Source organism: Rhinopithecus roxellana, chromosome 1 (genome assembly GCF_007565055.1).
Source record: "Rhinopithecus roxellana isolate Shanxi Qingling chromosome 1, ASM756505v1, whole genome shotgun sequence".
Taxonomy (NCBI): Eukaryota; Metazoa; Chordata; class Mammalia; order Primates; family Cercopithecidae; genus Rhinopithecus; species Rhinopithecus roxellana.
The window spans coordinates 153974940-153994371 of NC_044549.1; the positions used below are offsets into that span (position 1 = coordinate 153974940).

General features: G+C 38.1%; 1 protein-coding gene across 2 annotated transcripts in view; it reads right to left on the reverse strand.

Annotated features, from left to right (window-relative positions):
• The window catches only part of TPRG1 (tumor protein p63 regulated 1), a 144624-nt gene that overhangs the window by 91832 nt on the left and 33360 nt on the right, over nt 1–19432 (reverse strand). For both annotated transcript variants that reach the window (XM_010370542.2, XM_030932342.1), the window contains exons 2-3: nt 17725–17955; nt 9913–10004 (exon numbers count right to left, since the gene is read on the reverse strand). In XM_010370542.2, the coding sequence (XP_010368844.2) occupies nt 9913–10004; nt 17725–17946 (314 nt within the window). In that variant the 5' untranslated portion in view covers nt 17947–17955. The remainder of the gene's footprint in view (nt 1–9912; nt 10005–17724; nt 17956–19432) is intronic.

A 19432-nucleotide genomic window follows, 5' to 3' on the forward strand; every position in this document is an offset into this window, starting at 1 on the left:
ATAGGCCTCAGTATTAAGACTGAGGTCTTGTTTGCTTTAAGGAAACACACTGGCAGGCTCCTAAATAATGAAGACTATGTTTAAATTATTGAGCAATTATTTCTAGAGCCTAATGCATTTCTAACAATGTCAACACCCTATTTGATATCCTTCAGTAACTTAAGACAGAATGCCTATAGTGGCCATGAAGGCAACATAAGAGCAATGGTGTGCTGTAAATATTAAACAAGTTCAAAAATAATCATAATAATAATGTCTAGACTTTATTACCTTGGTATAAATAACTGTCATAACTGATTTCAAGACACCAAGGTGAGGTTCCTGAACAAGAAGTTGGAAGAGACACCCATAGATGGCTCTCATGAAGGGGTGAGAGCTGGTTCCCACGCACCGCTGCACACTGCGTTAGAGAATAAAGAGGGGCTGGTGTAAGGCAATGGGCAGTGGCAATGTGTTGGCAAGCTGGGAGCTCACAGCCTTTCTGAAGACATTCAAAATTAGATTTAAAAAAAACATGGAGCAGAGTGGAAATGGCCTGTGGATCCCCAGTTTGTGACTCCAGAAGAGAATATGATCCAAACTCCTTAGACTAGCATTCAGAATTTTTTTACACTCTCATTCTTTCCTAATTTTCTAGCTTGTTTCTAGTTCTCTCACTCTTGCTCACTATAATCCGGTCACATTGAACGGTTTGTGATTCCCTGAGCCCCTCTCTGTTACTCTGCGCGTATTCTTCTCTCTTCGGGAATATTTTTGTTGTTCTTGTTGTTGTTCGAGACGGAGTCTCGGAGTCTTGCTCTGTCACCAGGCTGAAGAGCAGAGGCGCGATCTCCACTCAGTGCAACCTCCACCTCCCCAGTTCAAGCGATTCTCCTGCCTCAGCCTCCTGAGTAGCTGGAACTACAGGCCGCGTCACCATGCCTGGCTAATTTTTGTATTTTTAGTAGAGACAGGGTTTCACCATGTTGGCCAGGATTGTCTCAATCTCTTGACCTCATGATCCGCCCACCTTGGCCTCCCAAAATGCTGGGATTACAGGTGTGAGCCACCGCGTCTGGCCTTCCAGGAATGTTTTATACCATCACTTCTTTTGGAAATCCCTTCTCCTTTTAAAATCTTGATGTCTTCTTTACCTAATGTAACAATACACAGTGAGTTTTATGTTCCCATGGAATCATTTGTAGGGCCATATATCAGCATGTATCATATTCTGTTGTGACTTTGTTTACGTGTCTTTCTTTCTCACAAGACTGAGAGCTCCTTGAGGATAGAAAATGTGTCTTATTTATCACTGTACGTTCATCATTTAGGGCAGAGTTGGGTTTACAGAGATACATAAATAAATGTATGAATGAAGGAATATAATTAAATACTGCTACTAATAATAGTAATAAAAAGCCAACTCTTACAAGACATAACATATGGCAAAAAAAAAAAAAACCTGTTGTCAGTATTGTACATTATTAAGTAATGCAAGCATTGAAATAACCCTCTTAACATCCCCATTTTATAGATCATAAAACTGAGCCCCAGAGGACATAAGAGATTTGTACAACCATGGCCAAATAGCTAACTGATGGAGCTAGGCATTTCGCTGCATCAGACTCCTTTCACCTCTTGACTTTTTCTGAGTCCTCCCTAATTGGTAGTAGTCATGAGAAAATAAACACTTCCAAGTACATTTGTGACTGTAGCAACTAAGTGCCCTCACTGTCTTATAATGCAGGTCACTCAGAGACCATTAGCCATCAGGATAAGGTTGCTGCCATGGTGAATTTATAGAGAAAAGCAATGTGTTTAATTAAGTGGTTGTCAAAAACACCCACCCAGTATAAATGGATTCTGGCAAGAGAGATGCTTTTGTTGCTGCCAGAGTCCTGCCACAGGTCATTAACATCTTGATAGATTTGAGGCACTTTCTAGCCTGAATGCTTTCACCCGAAGACAGAGGCAAGGTCTTACTGGGCTTTGAGTTGCTTGGAGGCCCATGGACACGGAGGCAGGACACAACAGATGGACCCTGCTAGTATCAGCCAAGGGCTTCATACAGTGGATTACTTGATCAGAACTAAATCTGAGCCAAGTGTGTGGTAAGTTCTGAGCCCAGCCATATGCCACACACTGTACTAATCACTGGGAACTAGGCTGAGATATGCTGAATATAAGTGAATCAGAACCAGGCCCTGCCTGAAGGAGTGCCTTCTTCACAATGTGCACAAGGAACTACACTGTGTCGTATCATGTGAGCGCAAAGAAGGGAGATAAGGTTATTCCGGTTGAATCAATATGGAAAGGTTCTGTGGAGTTGTTATCCCTGAATGACAGGAGAAGCCTGGGTCAGCAGAAAGAAGGGAGAGGCATACAAAACAGAGGAAACAGGGTGAGTGCGATCATGAGGCCAAGGGATAGCACCGGAAATTTGGGGAAACAGCAGGCAGTTCAATTTGACTGATAGAATTTGTAAAGGCTCATAATAGTAAGTAAGGCTGGAGAGAGAAACTCAGTCATGACATACAAGGGCTTGCGGATGCAACAGACATATACGGAAGCAGTGAGAGCCCACTGAAATTCTTATGCGTGAACATGAGAGTGATCTGGACCAGCATACTTCTCAAATTTTAATGTGCATAGGAATCAGTTGGGGATCCTGTGAAAATGCAGATTTTTGTTCAGTAGGCCTGGCTGGGGTGGGGACCAAGGGTCAGCATTGCTAAAAAGCTCCCAGGCAATGATGGTGCTGCTGAATTCAGGACCACACTTTAAGTAGCAGGGGTCTAGACTAGATGAGCATGTACAAAAATCCATGGTGCTGAGTAGAAGATGCAATTCAGAAATGGTAATTTCCATAGTACTTTTATCATTCGGTTCCTTATGATTTAATAAGGATTAGAAATCCCTGATTTCCAGGGTTTTTTTTTTATCATTTTGCTTTTTAATTATTGGTAGTAGTGTTTTTATTATATAATTAGTTTAGCAATCCTGATAACATAATGAGACTGTGACAAGGTAAAAGTGTGATTGGCTTTAGTCCATCAGCATTGCCCACCATCCCTTACAGGCATTTAACTTTTTTGTTTTTCCTGGTCAAAGACTAAATAAAGTCAAATGAACAGCAAAAATCAGAGAAAGATCTGGAGAAGAAAAGGTCTCTGAACCTGCCCAATGAACCCCTGATCCTCTTCCCTGCAAAAAAAAAAAAAAAAAAGACAGTCAACAAAGAAAACAGACACAGGAACAAAGATTATTTAACCAATTTGAACTGAAGTGATCACTGTATTGGGAGATGAAAAAAAAATCACAAAGGCAGCAAGAACAGTGTAATGAGAAGACAACTAGCCTGGGAGAGAGGTGTCATGAAGTCAAGCCCTCCTGTGACCCTTAATAAGTGGTTGCCCTTCGACAGGTCATTTAATCTCTGGGTTTCTTCATCCGTAAAATAAAGCCAGTAGTTCCTCCCTGCCTGCTCCCATCCATGGGTCTGTTTGAGAATTGCATAGGATCGTAGGTGTGAAAGTGATCATACACAGTGTCGCTTTGGGGACCAGGATACTTAAAAGAGGCAGCCCTGTGCCTGGAAAACAGTCCCTGATCACCTATTCTTCAATATTCCTTTGTCTCCCAGGCTGCCCTTCTTTTTATTTAAAGATCTAATAGGGCCCTTTCTTCCGCAGAATCTTTCTAAATTAAGCACAGATACCCTTCACACTTCCACTTACTGCACCAAATCCAATAAAAAACATTCTCTGTTTTTCAAATAAGTTTTTGCAGGGGAGATCCAGCCAGTATGCTCTTCAGGGAATACCAAATATGAAAGAGGCAGCCCTTGTCCATCGAAGATTACAATATAATACCGAGGCACAATATAATACCACTTTGCACAACAGTGGAAAGGCTATTATGGCAAAAGTGAAGGCAACATACCAGGTTGGAACCTTATTCCTGCAACTTTAGAGCTGTGTTACTCTTCTGAGCCTAGATTCTCTCATTTATAAACTGAAGGTAATGTTTCCTACCTCAGACTATTACTGTAAAGATTAATAGAAATGAAGAGACTTTTTAAACCAGAAAGTGCTATAGAAATATTATTATTGTAGAAATAGCCAAAAATAAATGGGGATGCTTCATATAGCTTCATTTATCTTTCCAATCGTAAAGTCTTACTCTGCCCCACTGATAGATATTTCCTACTTGGAGATTCAGTTTTGAAAGAATAATAATAAACCCTTACATTTGTGTGTCATTGACAGTTTGGACAGTAATTGTCTGATAATAGATGAACGATTGAGTAAACTTTATAAAAACTACATGGTAATCAGTAAAAATATAAAGAAAAAACTAAGAGAAGTTCCATTTAGAGAAGATCATAAAAATTATATACATTTGCACTTTTCACAATAACAAAGAGATAGAATCAACCTAAATGTCCATTAATAATAGACTGGATAAAGAAAATGTGGTACACATATACCATGGAATACTATGCAGCCATAAAAAAGAATGAGATCATGTCCTTTGCAGGGACATAGATGGAGTTGGATTTGGAGGTCATTATCCTTAGCACACTAACACAGGAACAGAAAACCAAATACCCCATGTTCTCACTTGTAAGTGGGAGCTACATGATGAGAACACATGGACACATAGGGGAACAACACACACTGGGGCCACCAGAAGGTAGAAGGTGGGGGAAGGGAAAGGATCAGGAAAAATGACTAATGAGTACTGGACTTAATACCTGGGTGATGAAATAATCTGTACAACAAACCCCCATGACACAAGTTTACCTATGTAACAAACCTGCACTTGTACCCCTGAACTTAAAATAAAATTAAAAATAATTATATGCATTTGTTCTCATAATAGCAAATGCATGGACATCAAAACATTTGGTGCATTTTAAGTGCTCAATAAATGTCATTATTAATATGTAACAATTTTTGGCAAGAATGCATAAATATAAGCTGGAATAATATATATATATCTCAAAAATTAAAAGTGGATGTGCTTCTTTCAAGAATAGTAAATATCTAATGAACTAAAGGAACTATTACATGGGGAATCTTTGCACAACAGAGGAAAAACTACTAAAACAAGGACATATGAAATCGAACATTAAAGCAAAAAAGGACATATTAAAACAAATTCACCAATTAAAAATACTAAAAAGACAAACTCTATCCAAGTTCACCCAGCTTGACTGATAGTAAGTAGTAGATCCAGGATTCAAAGCCAAACCTTCTAATTCCGAATTCAGTGCTTTCTCTATGACACCTGGCTGACTCTTCAACTTCACTGTGATTCTACTGTCTATATGTTACGCATAGACAGTCCGATTTCACATATTAATTACACTGAAGCCCTGGGATAGACACCAGGTGGACTTGGGGGAATAATGAAACATATTTTCAGTATCTTTTACAAAGATGAAGAGCAAGAATTACCGGTTCTTAGATACCTTAGGTAACTACTCTCAACGAGGAATAAGAAGAATCAGAACAACAATCCGACACGACCACTTCACACTAACGTGTGTGGAGGAAGGCGCTGTCTCCTCCTGTCTCTTTAACCATTGTAGACAAAGACACCTCAAACACATTCTGCTGAAGAGCCACTTTATTGCCATCATATCATACTTTTTGAGATGCCGTAGAGTGTCAAGACGCTCTTCTTGGTGCCGGCTTAATGGATCAGTTCTAAACGCATACACGTAATTTTTAAAATAATCGTTCTGTTTCAGAAGGGGCCAATAAAAGGGTAATAGGAAACTGCAAGGTGGAAACAAATACTATCCTGCCTTTGTAGCTGTATATAACACTCCTGGATGAGCTGGGCTGGAGGCCTGAATCCCAACTGGAGATTCATCAGAATTCTCTTAATGATGTCAGCTAAACTGGCATCTAGCTGAAGTTTAGGGCTACATCTTTCCAGGGCCCTTCTTGGACTCTCTGTTTATTCTCTTTGTGTTCTCTTCCCAAGTGCCTGCAAACTTGTTTTTCTGATTTTATTGAATAATGTGTCCATGTCGATTTAGAGAATCACAAAGCAGCTTACCTGAATTAATTTGAGTACCACTTCTTGGAAAATGACTTTACGAACTTAATGTTAGTAAAATAAACAACATATGCATTGTTTTATTCTTCTAAACTCTGAAAAATTCTCATTTCTGATTCACATCTAGTCCCAACAATTTTAGATGAAAGGTTGAGGGCCGATAATGATCTTTATAAAACGGAAATTGATTGTACTTTCTCAACCCTTCAGTGCCTCCCCGTCACATATGGGATAGAATCTAAGTTCTTTAACATGATGCAAAGGACTTTAGGCTCTTTTCCAGTCTCTTCTCTTGACAATTCCCACCTTGCCCTCCTACATCAAACTATTTCTGATCAAAGGAGTCTGATCAAACATGACTAAAGATTGAGCTGAGTTCATCAATCAACTCACCCCTGCATCTTTGGAAATAATTAGAACCCAATCAGCCTCAAGGCCAATGCAGGGGTGCAGTCTATTTCCTTGCTCTATCACTTAGACATTCCTCATTTGGGTACTTCATGTTCTCCAGCCCACATTCCTCATTTATAAAATGGGAATCACAAAATCAACAAAGTTGTTGTGAAGCTAACATAAGTTCACAGATGTGAAAATAATTTATAATGTGCTATACACAGTAAAAGGGCTTTTACTCTCATCATTCTGAAATGGGAATCCTGTTCCAAAGCCAGACACGCGAGACAGGCAGCCAGGTTGCTAGACAAGCAGCCAGGTGGGTCCCATCTCCATGGAATGAGCTAAAAGTTAATGTGCATGAAGCTCAGTCATTTTTGTCATACATAAAAGAGAATCTTGTGTGGTTGGTGAGGCTAGGGCAGTTGGTCCACATTACAGCTCCTATAATTCATAAGAACTAAATAAATGGGTCTCATTCCATTATAAAAAGGAGCCAGGAGTAATTGCAAGCTCTCACCTTTCTGGGCCTGCATGTTCGTTTATTTTGTTTAGTTTTTTTGTTTTGTGGTTGCTGTTGGGGGAGTTGGGATTTTTGTTTATGTGTTCTCATTGTTGTTGTTTTTGCTTTTCCCTACCTTGGTGTGCTAGAATTTTCAAACACACAAACAAAAAGGCTTAAATATGAAAGGCCATTTAAATCCTCCATGAATGCTCCTCTTTTTGACAATTATTTTTTCTCATTTTTCTGCTTGAAAAGTAACAGTGGCTAGACTAGGAACCTTATTTATTTGGACCAGATGCCTGAACCATCGTCTTTACAACTAGCAGCTCTTTCCATTGCATAACGCATCTCAGAACCCACGAAGCAAAGAAAATAAACTGTCAAATTCTCACTATGGCAGAAATGACTGAAATCAGAACTTTTCCAGAAAGTAGGTTTTAATAGGGAAGCAGAGGTAAAGGATTTTGGCAGAGAGAAGACCAAAAAGAACACCAAGGGAACTACGATTTAAAGGAGATGGATAGGTTGGTTCCAAAGTGCAAAGGAAGAAAGTCTGCAAGCAAACAAGCAAATATGATAGTAAGAAGTTGCATGTGTGCAGGACTCATCCCTCATTGTTGTAGTTAATTTAAATACCTACCACAAAACAAAAGAGAAATGTAAAATAAGTTTCTAGATAGGCCTTACCAACTTTTGAGCTTCCTATTAGGTTCAAGCTGGGTTCAAAGTTTGGGTCTTTGGGGGACAGCTGTTCATATTTTTCTGAAAACTACTGGTGTTACCAATCATTGTAGTTGATGTTAAATCAAGCATGCAGAATTGTAGTGCTAAGCTTCAATACAGTTCATACAGTCTGACTTAGCTTTGGACAATTTACACCGACACATCTTTATAATCACTGAATAAAAATTATCAAGCAAATAAAAAAGCATATTTCTATATAAACAAAACTAATTAAAATGTGCAATATTAAAGAAATTACCAGTTTTATTATCTGAGAACTCAACAATAGCCCTGACTAGATTTAGAAATACCGCATTTATGTATTCTTTCTTGTAAGGGAGTTGCAGTCTAGAAACAAATTAGTTAAGTGTTTATTACTGATTGGATCTCCAAAATCTATGTTGACACCTACTCTAATCAAGGCTGACTATTCATTTGCAGAAGTCAAATTTCACTCTGGATGGAAAGTGGGGAGTGGGAAATGAAATGAGTGTTGGTAAAAGTGAATTAGGAAAAAGCCTGAATTACAGAGTTTTCTTTTCATTAGTGGTAACCCAGAAATGACAGAGATGGATAGGATAGAAATAAAGGCGAACACTACGAAAAAGAGTCTCTTACTAATAGTTATTACTTGTGAACTAAGAGAGACACTAACTGCTATTGAAAGTCCATGTGCTGGGCATTTTGCTAATTTACCAATGTTATCTCACTTGGTCCTCTCAAGAATTCTTCAGATACATACTATTATCTCTATTTTATGCGTGAAGAAACAAAAACCCAAAACTGACAGATAGGTTGGTGTCTAAGACTTCATTTGTATTTAATGCCTGGAACGCATTTGGAACAATAGTATAAAATGGTGATCAGTCAGATGAACTCACAGGTGATAATGGTGCTACTTCCCACTGATTGAAAAATTTGTTCTGCTGGCCTGGATGGTAAAACATTCAAGTGTTGCCCTCCTGAAACTTAGCCTAACAAGACATCCTGCCCAGGAGTTAAAGATTAATGATTATTTGCTCAAGGCATAGGAATCACTGAGCTTCTCTGCCGAACCCTTTTGTAATCAAGTTACCAAGCCAGGGCTGGGCCTGTAATCTCAGCACTTTGGGAGGCTGAGGCAGGTGGATCACGAGGTCAGAAGATCGAGACCATCCTGGCTAACATGGTGAAACCCCCGTCTCTACTAAAAATACAAAAAATCAGCCGGGCACGGTGGCGGGCGCCTGTAGTCCCAGCTACTTGGGAGGCTGAGGCAGGAGAATGGCGTGAACCCGGGAGGCGGAGCTTGCAGTGAGCAGAGATCACACCACTGCACTCCAGCCTGGGCGACAGAGCAAGACTCCATCTCAAACAAACAAAAAAAGTTACCAAGCCAGAAAACAGAACTTACTAAATTAATCAAGTTTCTGAACTGGGTGGTCTAATCAAATTATCTGTTTAATATTAAGTCTTCTGTAGTAAAAAATAATTGCCTTTTTCTCTTATTATGGGGGTATTTTACTTACTATTATAAAGACCACAGTATTACTAATATTTACTTGGCGGGTAAAGAGATGGTCACACAAACAATATAATTTCTGGGAAGGCTAGAAATATAACCATCTTTGTGGTGGTACCTGCAATCAAAGCTCTTACAGGTAAGGTAATCTTTGGGGGAATGCAGGCAGTTATTGAAGCAATAAGGGCTTGAATGTTAGACTCGGTTTTTATTCTAACTCTGGAAACGCACCTGTCTTAGCTAGCTTCATGATTTCCCTGGTTTTCCTGTTCATATGATTGTATGTAAGATCAAATTCAAAGTGTCTATGTTGATTTTATCTATCTTCTTTCCCAGACTTACTTTCTGTGACACCTAAAATGAGATGAGTAGTAGTTCAATGTGTTTATGGGGGGAGTGATTTTAAATAAGAGAGATTAGAATGAGAGAATTAGGAAGCCAATATAACAGTCTTTGAGAGTGGTGATACATGCCTGACCTAAGGTAGATGTAGTGATGGTTGAGTGAGGGGACCAACTCAGAAAACAGTTACAGGAGTCATATCATCTGGTCATACATAGGAGTCATATCTGGTCATACCATCCCCATGGAATGCCAGAAAATGTGACTAACCTGATAATCATTTATCTTATGTAGCAACCAGACAAATTCTACCACAGGTTCATCTCCTATTTTGTTACAGTGATGTCAAGGAAAACGCTGTATTTCCACGGCCCTTCACTCGGCTGTAACTACTCACTTTGTCAAGAGCCAGAAGCCTTGAATGGTCTCTCCAGAAGTCTCAGCTACGTGACCTTTCAAGTCTTCCATGGCAGTCTCAATGGCCCCCGGCTAGATGGAAAGAAGAAAATACCTAGTTTAGAGCAGACTTAGCCTACTTTGCTCTTACGATTAGTTAGTATACTCCAACAGCTTCTCGGGAAAGCTGGTCACAAAGGATATAGTTTATTCAGTTGCCTGTATGCTCGTATGCCTAACTGCCTTCCAGAGAACTTAGTCTTGAACTCTAGCAAGCTTTTCTCCCTGGGTGGAGAAAAAGTGGTCTAGGCCCCATCTTCTAAAATCTTACTCAGATTTTATTATATAAATGAAGACAGCCACTTTCAGAGGAACAGTTTTCCCAAACAAGCATTATAAAGTTCAAAGCCTTTAGGAATCTGTACATTTTTAAATTAAACCTTTTTTCTCTTCCTAGAGCACATGTCAATAAAACACAAAATAACCTTCCAACGCTCTGACAATAAATTTTAGCTGACTCAGGGAGATAAACTCGGTCTGTCTCCTCACCTCATTTTCTGCATCCTTCCCCGAACAGGTGTTACTACTTGTAGGCCCAGCCTTAGCTTAAAGATTGATTGCCATCTGTTCTAGCAAGTTCATAGACTCTCTAGCTCAATGACGCTTACATTTCAATGCCCATCAGAATCACCTAAAGTATGTGTTAAAACATAGATTTCTGGGACTATACCCAGAGATTTTTATTCTGCTGGACCAGGGTGGGACCTGAGAATTTGTATTTCTAACAAGTCCTTGGGAGCCACTCATGGTGTGGAGGCTGCACTAAAAGAACCACTGCTCAAAGGTACTTCGACAGAGAAGGTTGTGCCAACATCAGTCACCTCCAGTGACCCCACTGGCAGGGCTAGATGACTCTGGAGGGGAGTTGCCTATGACTCTATGACAATTTTCCCTACACTCAACCTCTGCTCCCTGTGATGCAGTCTGACTCTTCCAGTCCCACTTGTCCTCTCAAAGATAATACTTCCTTTGATGACTCAACATGGGTATTTTTTGGGGTCTCTCTTCCTGTATTCACATAATTTTGGTCTCAACAAATATAACTTAGTAGTGAGACTAATATTTTTCAGAAGAAAAAATTGTTAAGTAGAGTTAAAGAGTAATGAAATAATCCTAAAATAAGCATTTTATTGAATGCTTTTATGCCAGGCACTCTGCCAAAGATATGTGAAGATGAATATAATCATGTAGAATTTTTAAAACCTTATTTGCCTCGCTTATGGAAAATAATTGGCAAAGCCTATCAAAATGGAAAATGATCTATCCTTTGATCCAGATTTTCACTTCTGTGAAATTATACTAAAGAAATTTTTGCATATATACAAAATGACATATCTATAAAGTGTTCTTTGCAGCCTTGTTTTTGGATAGCAAAAATTTCTGGAAGAAAACCCACAAACATCTCTCAATAAAGAACTATGGATATATATTATAGGATACATTCATACAATGCAATATGATGAAGTTATTAAAGGTGTGAAGAAAATTGTGTTCATATGGAAAGATTTTTAAATGTATTATCAAATGAAAGAAAAAAATGATCAGAAGAGATGGTAAAATATGCCATTTTCTGTATAAAAAGGAGGAGAGGGAATAAAAACAAATATTTGTATTTGCTTCTCTATGCCTAAAGTAACTCTTGAAGGATATATAGAAACTATTAACATTGATTCCCTATGGTTCGCAAAAAATGTGATGAAGATAGAAGATGAAGGTGATGTTTTGCTGTATACCTTTTCAAAAGTTAGACACAAAAAATAAAGCATGTTCTTTACAGAATGAATTGGTAGCCTCTGCAGTTCTATCAATCTTCTCACTGTGCAGTTCTTATCTTTAGTAAAAATGTAGGTCGAGCCCTTATAGAACACAGAAGGAAAATATACCCAGATACAGAATTGTACTCTCCCCCATCTTACTATTATAGTTACTATAATAAGTTAACTTTAGTCATTCAGTGCCAAATATAAAAGTGTAAATACATTGACTTGTGTCTGGGACATTAAAGTTTAAATCTCAGCCTTTCTTATGAGGATCCACTATACACCAGTTTGTCATTCTACACATCAGGTTGCTCATTTATTACATGGATAAGATAATAACTGTAACTGAGTCATGCTACAAAACACTATATATATTACATTATTATATATAAAATGATAAATACTGATTGATAAAAATCTTTATCATCATTCCCATTATGGCTGACATTATATAGAAGGAAAATAGTTATACCAGAATTTGGGGATCAAATGTTTACTGTAATTGAATAATCAGCTCTGAGACATCATTCGGCCTAAGACAAACAGGGAAATATGGTGGAATAATATGTACACATCATCCGACACAACATAACAGGCAATATTGTCTTTTATAGTCTAGCACTGAATAGTTTTAGTTAAAGCAAACCTACTGGGGGAATTCTGAAAACATATGTGTTTGTTTCCTTACATTTCCTTGAGCTAGACTAGCCTGAGGCCAGTTGTCACACAAACGATGTTCATGTCTGTGCTAATTTTTCTCCATGTAATGAGCTCCTTAGCTAAACAGAAGTGGTATAGAAAAGAATGTCTGTGTAGACTCAGACACTTGGGTCTCTCTTGTCATGTCCAGACTGGAGTCACTTTGCAATGAACACACAAAGTAAGAAAATCAGCTTTAAATCAGATGTGATTTTTAAAGTCAAAGCAAATTTGTCTTTACCCTGAAAATGAAGGGAATGTATCGTATCTCATTGTGGTTAGTCCTCTGCTCTCATAAAGAAAAAAAAAATTATGTTTTAATAATCTTCACAGGATTTCAGGATTGGAGGGAGTCAAGAAACCTTTTGCCCAGTGAGGTGACTATTTTCTACACCAGAAAGAAGCCCGCACTGGCAACAACACAACCAATATATTTATTTGTTCCCAATGTGAGAGCAAGACACAGGGAACCCTATAGCAAGAGAAGAGGGAAAGAGAGTATGAAAGCCAAATTAGTGTCATGGAATCTATGACATCTTGCTACACAATGGGAAGTCCTGAACCTGCTTATTAAAGTCTCGTTGCTCACAATAGAACACAGACTATAAAAACGCCACGGGGAACCGTTAATTAAATATTAAAAGATCAAATAGTTTCAGTCCCATTAGTTTGTATGTAATTTACATTCTCGAGTATAAATTTAGAGATAATTCCCTATCCCAAATCGCTTTCAACTTTCTGATAAGGTATCTGCAAATATAGAGGCCTACAGAGAGTTTAAAAATATCTTTCCCCATGTGGACTAAGTATTGTTCCTTTCATAAGAAGTTGCTTTTGAATATCAGTCTCCACAACCAAGAAGATTATCATAATATACCTTTAGTTATTAGCCTTGAGGGGTACTTTTGTTCAGAGAAGCCACTGGGCTTTTTTTAGATATGTCTAAGCAATAATAGCAGATGAACTAAAACCAAAGGAAAAGGTTATCCAAGCAGACTGATGGCAAGTGGTTTGGATCTTTGTTTCTGTGACCTTTCATTCATTTTCCAAAGTCAGAGGCAGTGGGCTGTGGTAGAAAGCATCGAGAGTTCTGGGTTCCAGGCCTGTCTTCTGGTTCTTGCATGGCCCAGAGGTTGCTGGTTGACCTTGGCACCAAGTCATACCTCATTTGTGTGCATCAAAGTTTGGATTCAATATTCCTCAAGACCCTTCTAGTGGGAGCTCCTAAGCTAAGTCAGAGGCACACAGTTTCAGAAAATAGATAATAGGTTGGAAGCCTGAGGAAAGGAAGTAACATCCCAGAGTGACCCATAAAGGACACAGGAGGTTTAAGGGGCCAGATATACTTGTTTTTATGATCCAGTATTGAGAGATGTGTTCTCATATATGAGGTTATGATGCTAAAATTGACTTGTTGGTCAATAGTTAATTTATGTGTCAGTCACCTCTTTGTAAATCTAATTTGTAATTCATATAATTGAGCTTCTTTCTGATTATGGCATTGGCTGTTTACTCCTAGCACTGGAGAAATTGAGCACTATCCTGCCACAGGGAGCCAGTGAGTAACTTTCTTTTCTAGCTTAAAAAATTTAGACAGGAAGAAACCTATATATACAACAAAAGTTAAATAAATTGTAGTACATTCCCATAGTTGGATATTATGAAACTATTAAAAATTGTATTATGGTAGTATGTTATTGAAATGGGAAATAATAGTTGGCATACAATCCCATTTTTACACAAGAAATTGTGTATATATAAGTGAAAGAAAAAAAGAACATGCACCTAAATATATAAGAGCAGATTTAATACATTTTGGTTAAATTTGGGCAATGATAATCTTTATTTTACTTTGCTTATTTACATTTTCTAATTTTTCTTCAATAAACCACCTCCTGTGCAATAATTTTAAAACATTTTAATAATATAAAATACCTGACCACGTAATTCCTTTACTCAATGACTACCCTTCTGAATGTACAACATACATACTTTAAATTCTTACTCCATGAGAAGTTGATTTCTTTTTAATTGAATCTAATTATAAATTGGGAAACTAGTTCGAGCCCTAGCTTTGCCACTTGCTACCCTCTTGGGCAAGTCAGTGGTCACTAACTACTGTGACATTGAGCAAGCAACTCCCCCTTCTCTGGGCCTTATTTTCCTTTGAGAACAAGTGTGTTGATTAGCTCACTGGTGCTCAAAATGTGGTCTCAGGACAGAGAGCATCAGTATCACCAAAGACTTTGTGGTAATCCAGAATATAATGTTTTGCATGGTAAAGATTGAGAAGCATATGACTATATCATCTGTAGATCTCATTTCAGCTTTAAGAAGTCATATTTTATCATGACTCTTTCATAGATTTGAATCTTTGAGACTCTTGATCTTATTGAATTATCCCTTGAGAAAATGAATTAGCTTCCTTTTTACTGCTACAGACCCTATATGTCTACATTTATATCTTACCCTGAAGATCAGGAAGAGGTCATGGGTATCTTAATGTTGTTTCCTATGACCAATTACAGAAAAGTGGATATAAAGTCAAGAAAAAAGAGAAAGCATTTATAACAACAATGAGATGCCATTTATAAAATATTGATAGATGTGTTATGCACTCTACTAAGAACTTTTACAAAGTTAGCTTATTTAAATTTCTATATAAAACTGGTGTTTTATCTATACTTTGTAGATGAGGAAATACATGCATATACATACAATACCCTGCCCCCCCAACCACACACACACACACTTCTCTCCAGTTTTTTTCAACTACCACCCATCAGCAGACTTGTGGTTTATAAGCTAGTAAAGCTGGATCTTTTTTTTAAGTTTATCGTTATAAATTTCAGTTAAGCCAACAGTTGTATTTCCATTGTTCTCCCTTGTGTGAATGCACATTTATTTTACTCACATGGCAATAAGAGCTCTTCATATTATGTGTGTTGGTCTGAAGGAGGGCAAATGCTGAGTACCTTGGAAAATCTCCCTATTGGTCCCCAGAGTCTTCAAGTTTACTTTAGATTCACTAATAATTAGAAGATTTTCCCTCTCAAGCTTTTGAGAACTTAAGATTGTTTTTGATACACCTAATAGATATTCTTCGAATTGATTGGAATGAGTCATTGAAAACACTTGTAAAGGAGCCATAAATTCTATTGTACATGGTTAGGAGAGTGTTGGACTTGGAGAAAGAAGATCCAGAATCAAGACCCGGAATCTAGCTGCAGCTCTTCCACAAACATTATATGACTTGGACAGGTCACTTCATTTTTCTCAAATTTCAATATGTTCATCTTTAAAACAAGGATGGTAAGCCCTCTCCTGCCTGCCTCCCAGTGTTGCTCTGGGGAATCAAACAGATAAAGGATGTGCGTTTGCTGTATAAGCTACATGGTGCAACACCAATACAATCATCATGTGTAGTGGATTTGGACTCTGTCAGTTTAGCTAAGCTGAAGCTACATTTTCTAGAATTGCTTTTTTGGGTGTGTTTCCAAATTAGGACTGCCAACAATAGACACCTGTGTAATATTCAAAAGGCAGAACTGAAGCATAAGTTGTTTTCCCTGTTGAAGATCAGTGCAGGTCACCATGGACTGTGACAACTCATGTTCATGGCAACTGATATCCTAGTTTACCTGATGGCAAGGGGTAGCCCCTGTACCTGCATCTCCTTCCATCACAGTCAGGCTTTCTTTCTAAGATTTTCCTCTTCCTGGGCTGGCTAAATGTGTAGCTCAGTAATGAAAGCACTAGCTTCTAAAAGTGACCTCACATCATCAAGGTTAAACTTGGTGGCAGACAGACATAGGTTCCAGTATTTCCTCAGAAGTTAAACATTGTCACCAGAAATTCCAGTTTGTCCATGCAATTTTTTTCTTATTCCTTTTTCCCTATTTCCTCTTCACAACTGCCAACTGGTTGGCCTATTCTAACTTCAGGCCCAACACCAGATTCAGAGAAAACAATTTTCCATAGACTCAGCCAGCTCTCATAATAAATCAGTTCCCAATAATAAATCTCTTATTCTATATCACAGTGTGTTCTTCTATCATCAAACCCTGACATCATCAATATCAAAGATAGCACAACTCCAAGAGATGCTTTGATTTCTTTTGCAGCTATATCACACAGCTTAACTTTGCATATTGAATAAAGTTCACATACTTTGGAAAACAAACCATATGCTCTACATATGCAGAAACACTCACACAAACACACATATAGTATAGCACCTACTGAAGCATCTTGCACATAAGAGTATATGCAATGTTTAAACACAGACTCACACAGGCACACACACACACACACACACACTCATTAAGTTGCTTTAGTTAAAACTTTACCTAAACCAAAGATATATTTTGAAAGCAACCAAATCAGGATTTATTAATTAAAGCTTTGGAAAAGTCACAAAACCCTGCCCCCAATTTTTTATGAGAATGAGTTGAAATACATTTTTTTCCAAAAAGAGATCTCCCACAGTCACATGAAAATGAGATGTTCTCTGTTGCTGTAGTGTAAACTCCCTGATTTTGCCCCCAATTGATCGTAGCCCCTAAGCTAACCATGACTGTGCTAATAAGAATGTTGAAGGATTGGAAAGAGGATCTGGAAGTAGGAGGAAGAGCTCAAGAGGGAAAGGTACTAGAAACCTATGAAGCACTCTCCACTGGATCCAAATGCTAAAAGTTAAAAATATTGTTTTTTAATATCTAGATATACGAGCTCCCACCTGCTTACTTACCCATCCATCTACTTTCCCAGCTCCATTGCGCAGTTAAGAGAGCTCAGCTCCAGATGGTAGCTGTAGGTTTGAGATTTAAATTTACCTGCCCCCAAGTCGTAATATGAGCACCCCATTGTAAACCTTAGAGAGTCAGTGCATTCTTAGCAACCCTCTCTACTCCATTATCCATATCTTTTCCACACAAACAATGAATACCCTCACTGGGTTAACAGCTTTGTATTCTAGCTACTATGGTGCTCTCCTTACAGAATATTAGTTCTTTGAGATCAGGTTTAGCATAAACACAAACTGAGGAACCAAAGTAGGAAGCTGGGGGACATACTTCTTAATACTATCTCTGGAATCTAAAATAGATCTTTAAATTCTCTAGAGTTCAGATCCTTCATCTTTAAATAGGGATAAGGATACCTACTTCATGATTATTATGACGATTACATGAAACAAATGTGAAGACGCTCGGTAAATATGTGATACGCAGAAGGATTTTAAGATGTTTTATGGTGAGTTTTTATGTAGTATTTAAGAGAACCAATAAATTTACCCGTGTAGCGAAGTACTTCCGTGAGATATAAGGCTGATGATAAGGATTGGGGTAAAGAGTAGATTTAATCACACTTGACTGCCTTGAAATCTGTCTTGACATCGGGTCCTTGCCTGGGTCCTCTTCTTCCATCGATAGGTGGTCAGTCTCAGAGGGCTGGTCATCTCTCTCTTGCTTCAGGGACACAGCCTGGAACCCTTCAAAACTCCCAGTTGTTGACATTTCTTCAGCCTAAAACAAGGGCAGAAAAATCTCATTGGAAAAAATGTTACCTGTGTACCTGTGTCCTAGCTATGGCAAAACAGAATATGATGAGCAAATGGCATTCCTGAAACCTAAGAACACCCCTCGTGTTAACTAAACAGAGGCATTGGTGGATACAGCTTCATAACACAGATTTCTAAATACGATCCATAATCCTACAAGGTCATTTACCAGGAGAGTGAAGGAGAGAGTCTCCGGACAGAGAAAAGGAGTTTGCAAGTAGTTTCATTTTCTCATCTTTAATCCCAGGAGACAGGAACCTGATCAAGAGAAGAGCTGTATAAAATAATTACCAGACAATTTCTCTTCAAAATTGCATAGCATTTTTGGTTGAAAATTCACCAGACTGAAAGCTTAAGAGTTAAAAGCAATGATAATGTGTTTTCTTTTGTGCTTCTTGGGTAATAATAGAGCATAAGAGCACTTAGAACTGAACGTGTTTTTAAACTGAAAAATTCGAATTCTAAAAATTTATTCTAAGGAAATAATTTAGATGAATACCCAAAGACTCACACGCATGCACCTGCACACACAAACACAAACACACATACACACACAGTTGTTCAGCTGGGCATGGTGGCTCATGCCTGTAATCCCAGCACTCTAAGAGGCTGAGACTGGTAGATCCCTTGTGCTCAGGAGTTTGAGACCAGCCTGGGCAACATGGTGAAACCTAGTGTCTACAAAAAATACAAAAAATTAGCCAGACATGGTGTCATGTGCCCATAGTCCCAGCTGCTCAGTAGGATGAGGTGGGAGGATCACCTGAGCACAGGAAGTGGAAGTTGCAGTGAGCCAAGATTATTCCACTGCACTCCAGGCTAGGCAACAGAGCAAGACCCCGCCTCAAAAGAAAAAAACAACAACAAAGTTTGGTCATTACAACATCACATCTAATAGAAAAATATACCACGTTATATGTAAAAGAAAAACACACCAACCAATTTATATCTCATCAAAGAACACTGTGTATAAAAATAACATTAGACATTCATGCAACATTGTGTCTAACACTAAAAAATAAAAATAAAAAAGTATCCATCAGTAAGCAGTTGACTAAATAAAATATGTTGTACCATACTATAAAACACAAGTGTGAGTGTATATTTTCATCACCAAAAAATATCCAAATATATTATAAATGGAAAAAAGTAAGTTACAAAATATTATAAATAATATTATTCCAATTTGTTAAAATAATTTAGAAAGAAAGAGAAGAAAGATAAAGGGGAAAGGAAAGGAAAGGAAAGGAAAGGAAAGGAAAGGAAAGGAAAGGAAGAAGGAAAAAGGAGAAAGAAGAAACAAAGAAAGAGAAAGAAAGAAAGAAAGAAAGAAGAAAGAAAGAAAGAAAGAAAGAAAGAAGGAAGGAAGGAAGGAAGGAAGGAAGGAAGGAAGGAAGGAAGGAAGGAAGGACGGGAAGGAAGGGAAGGGAAGGGAAGGGAAG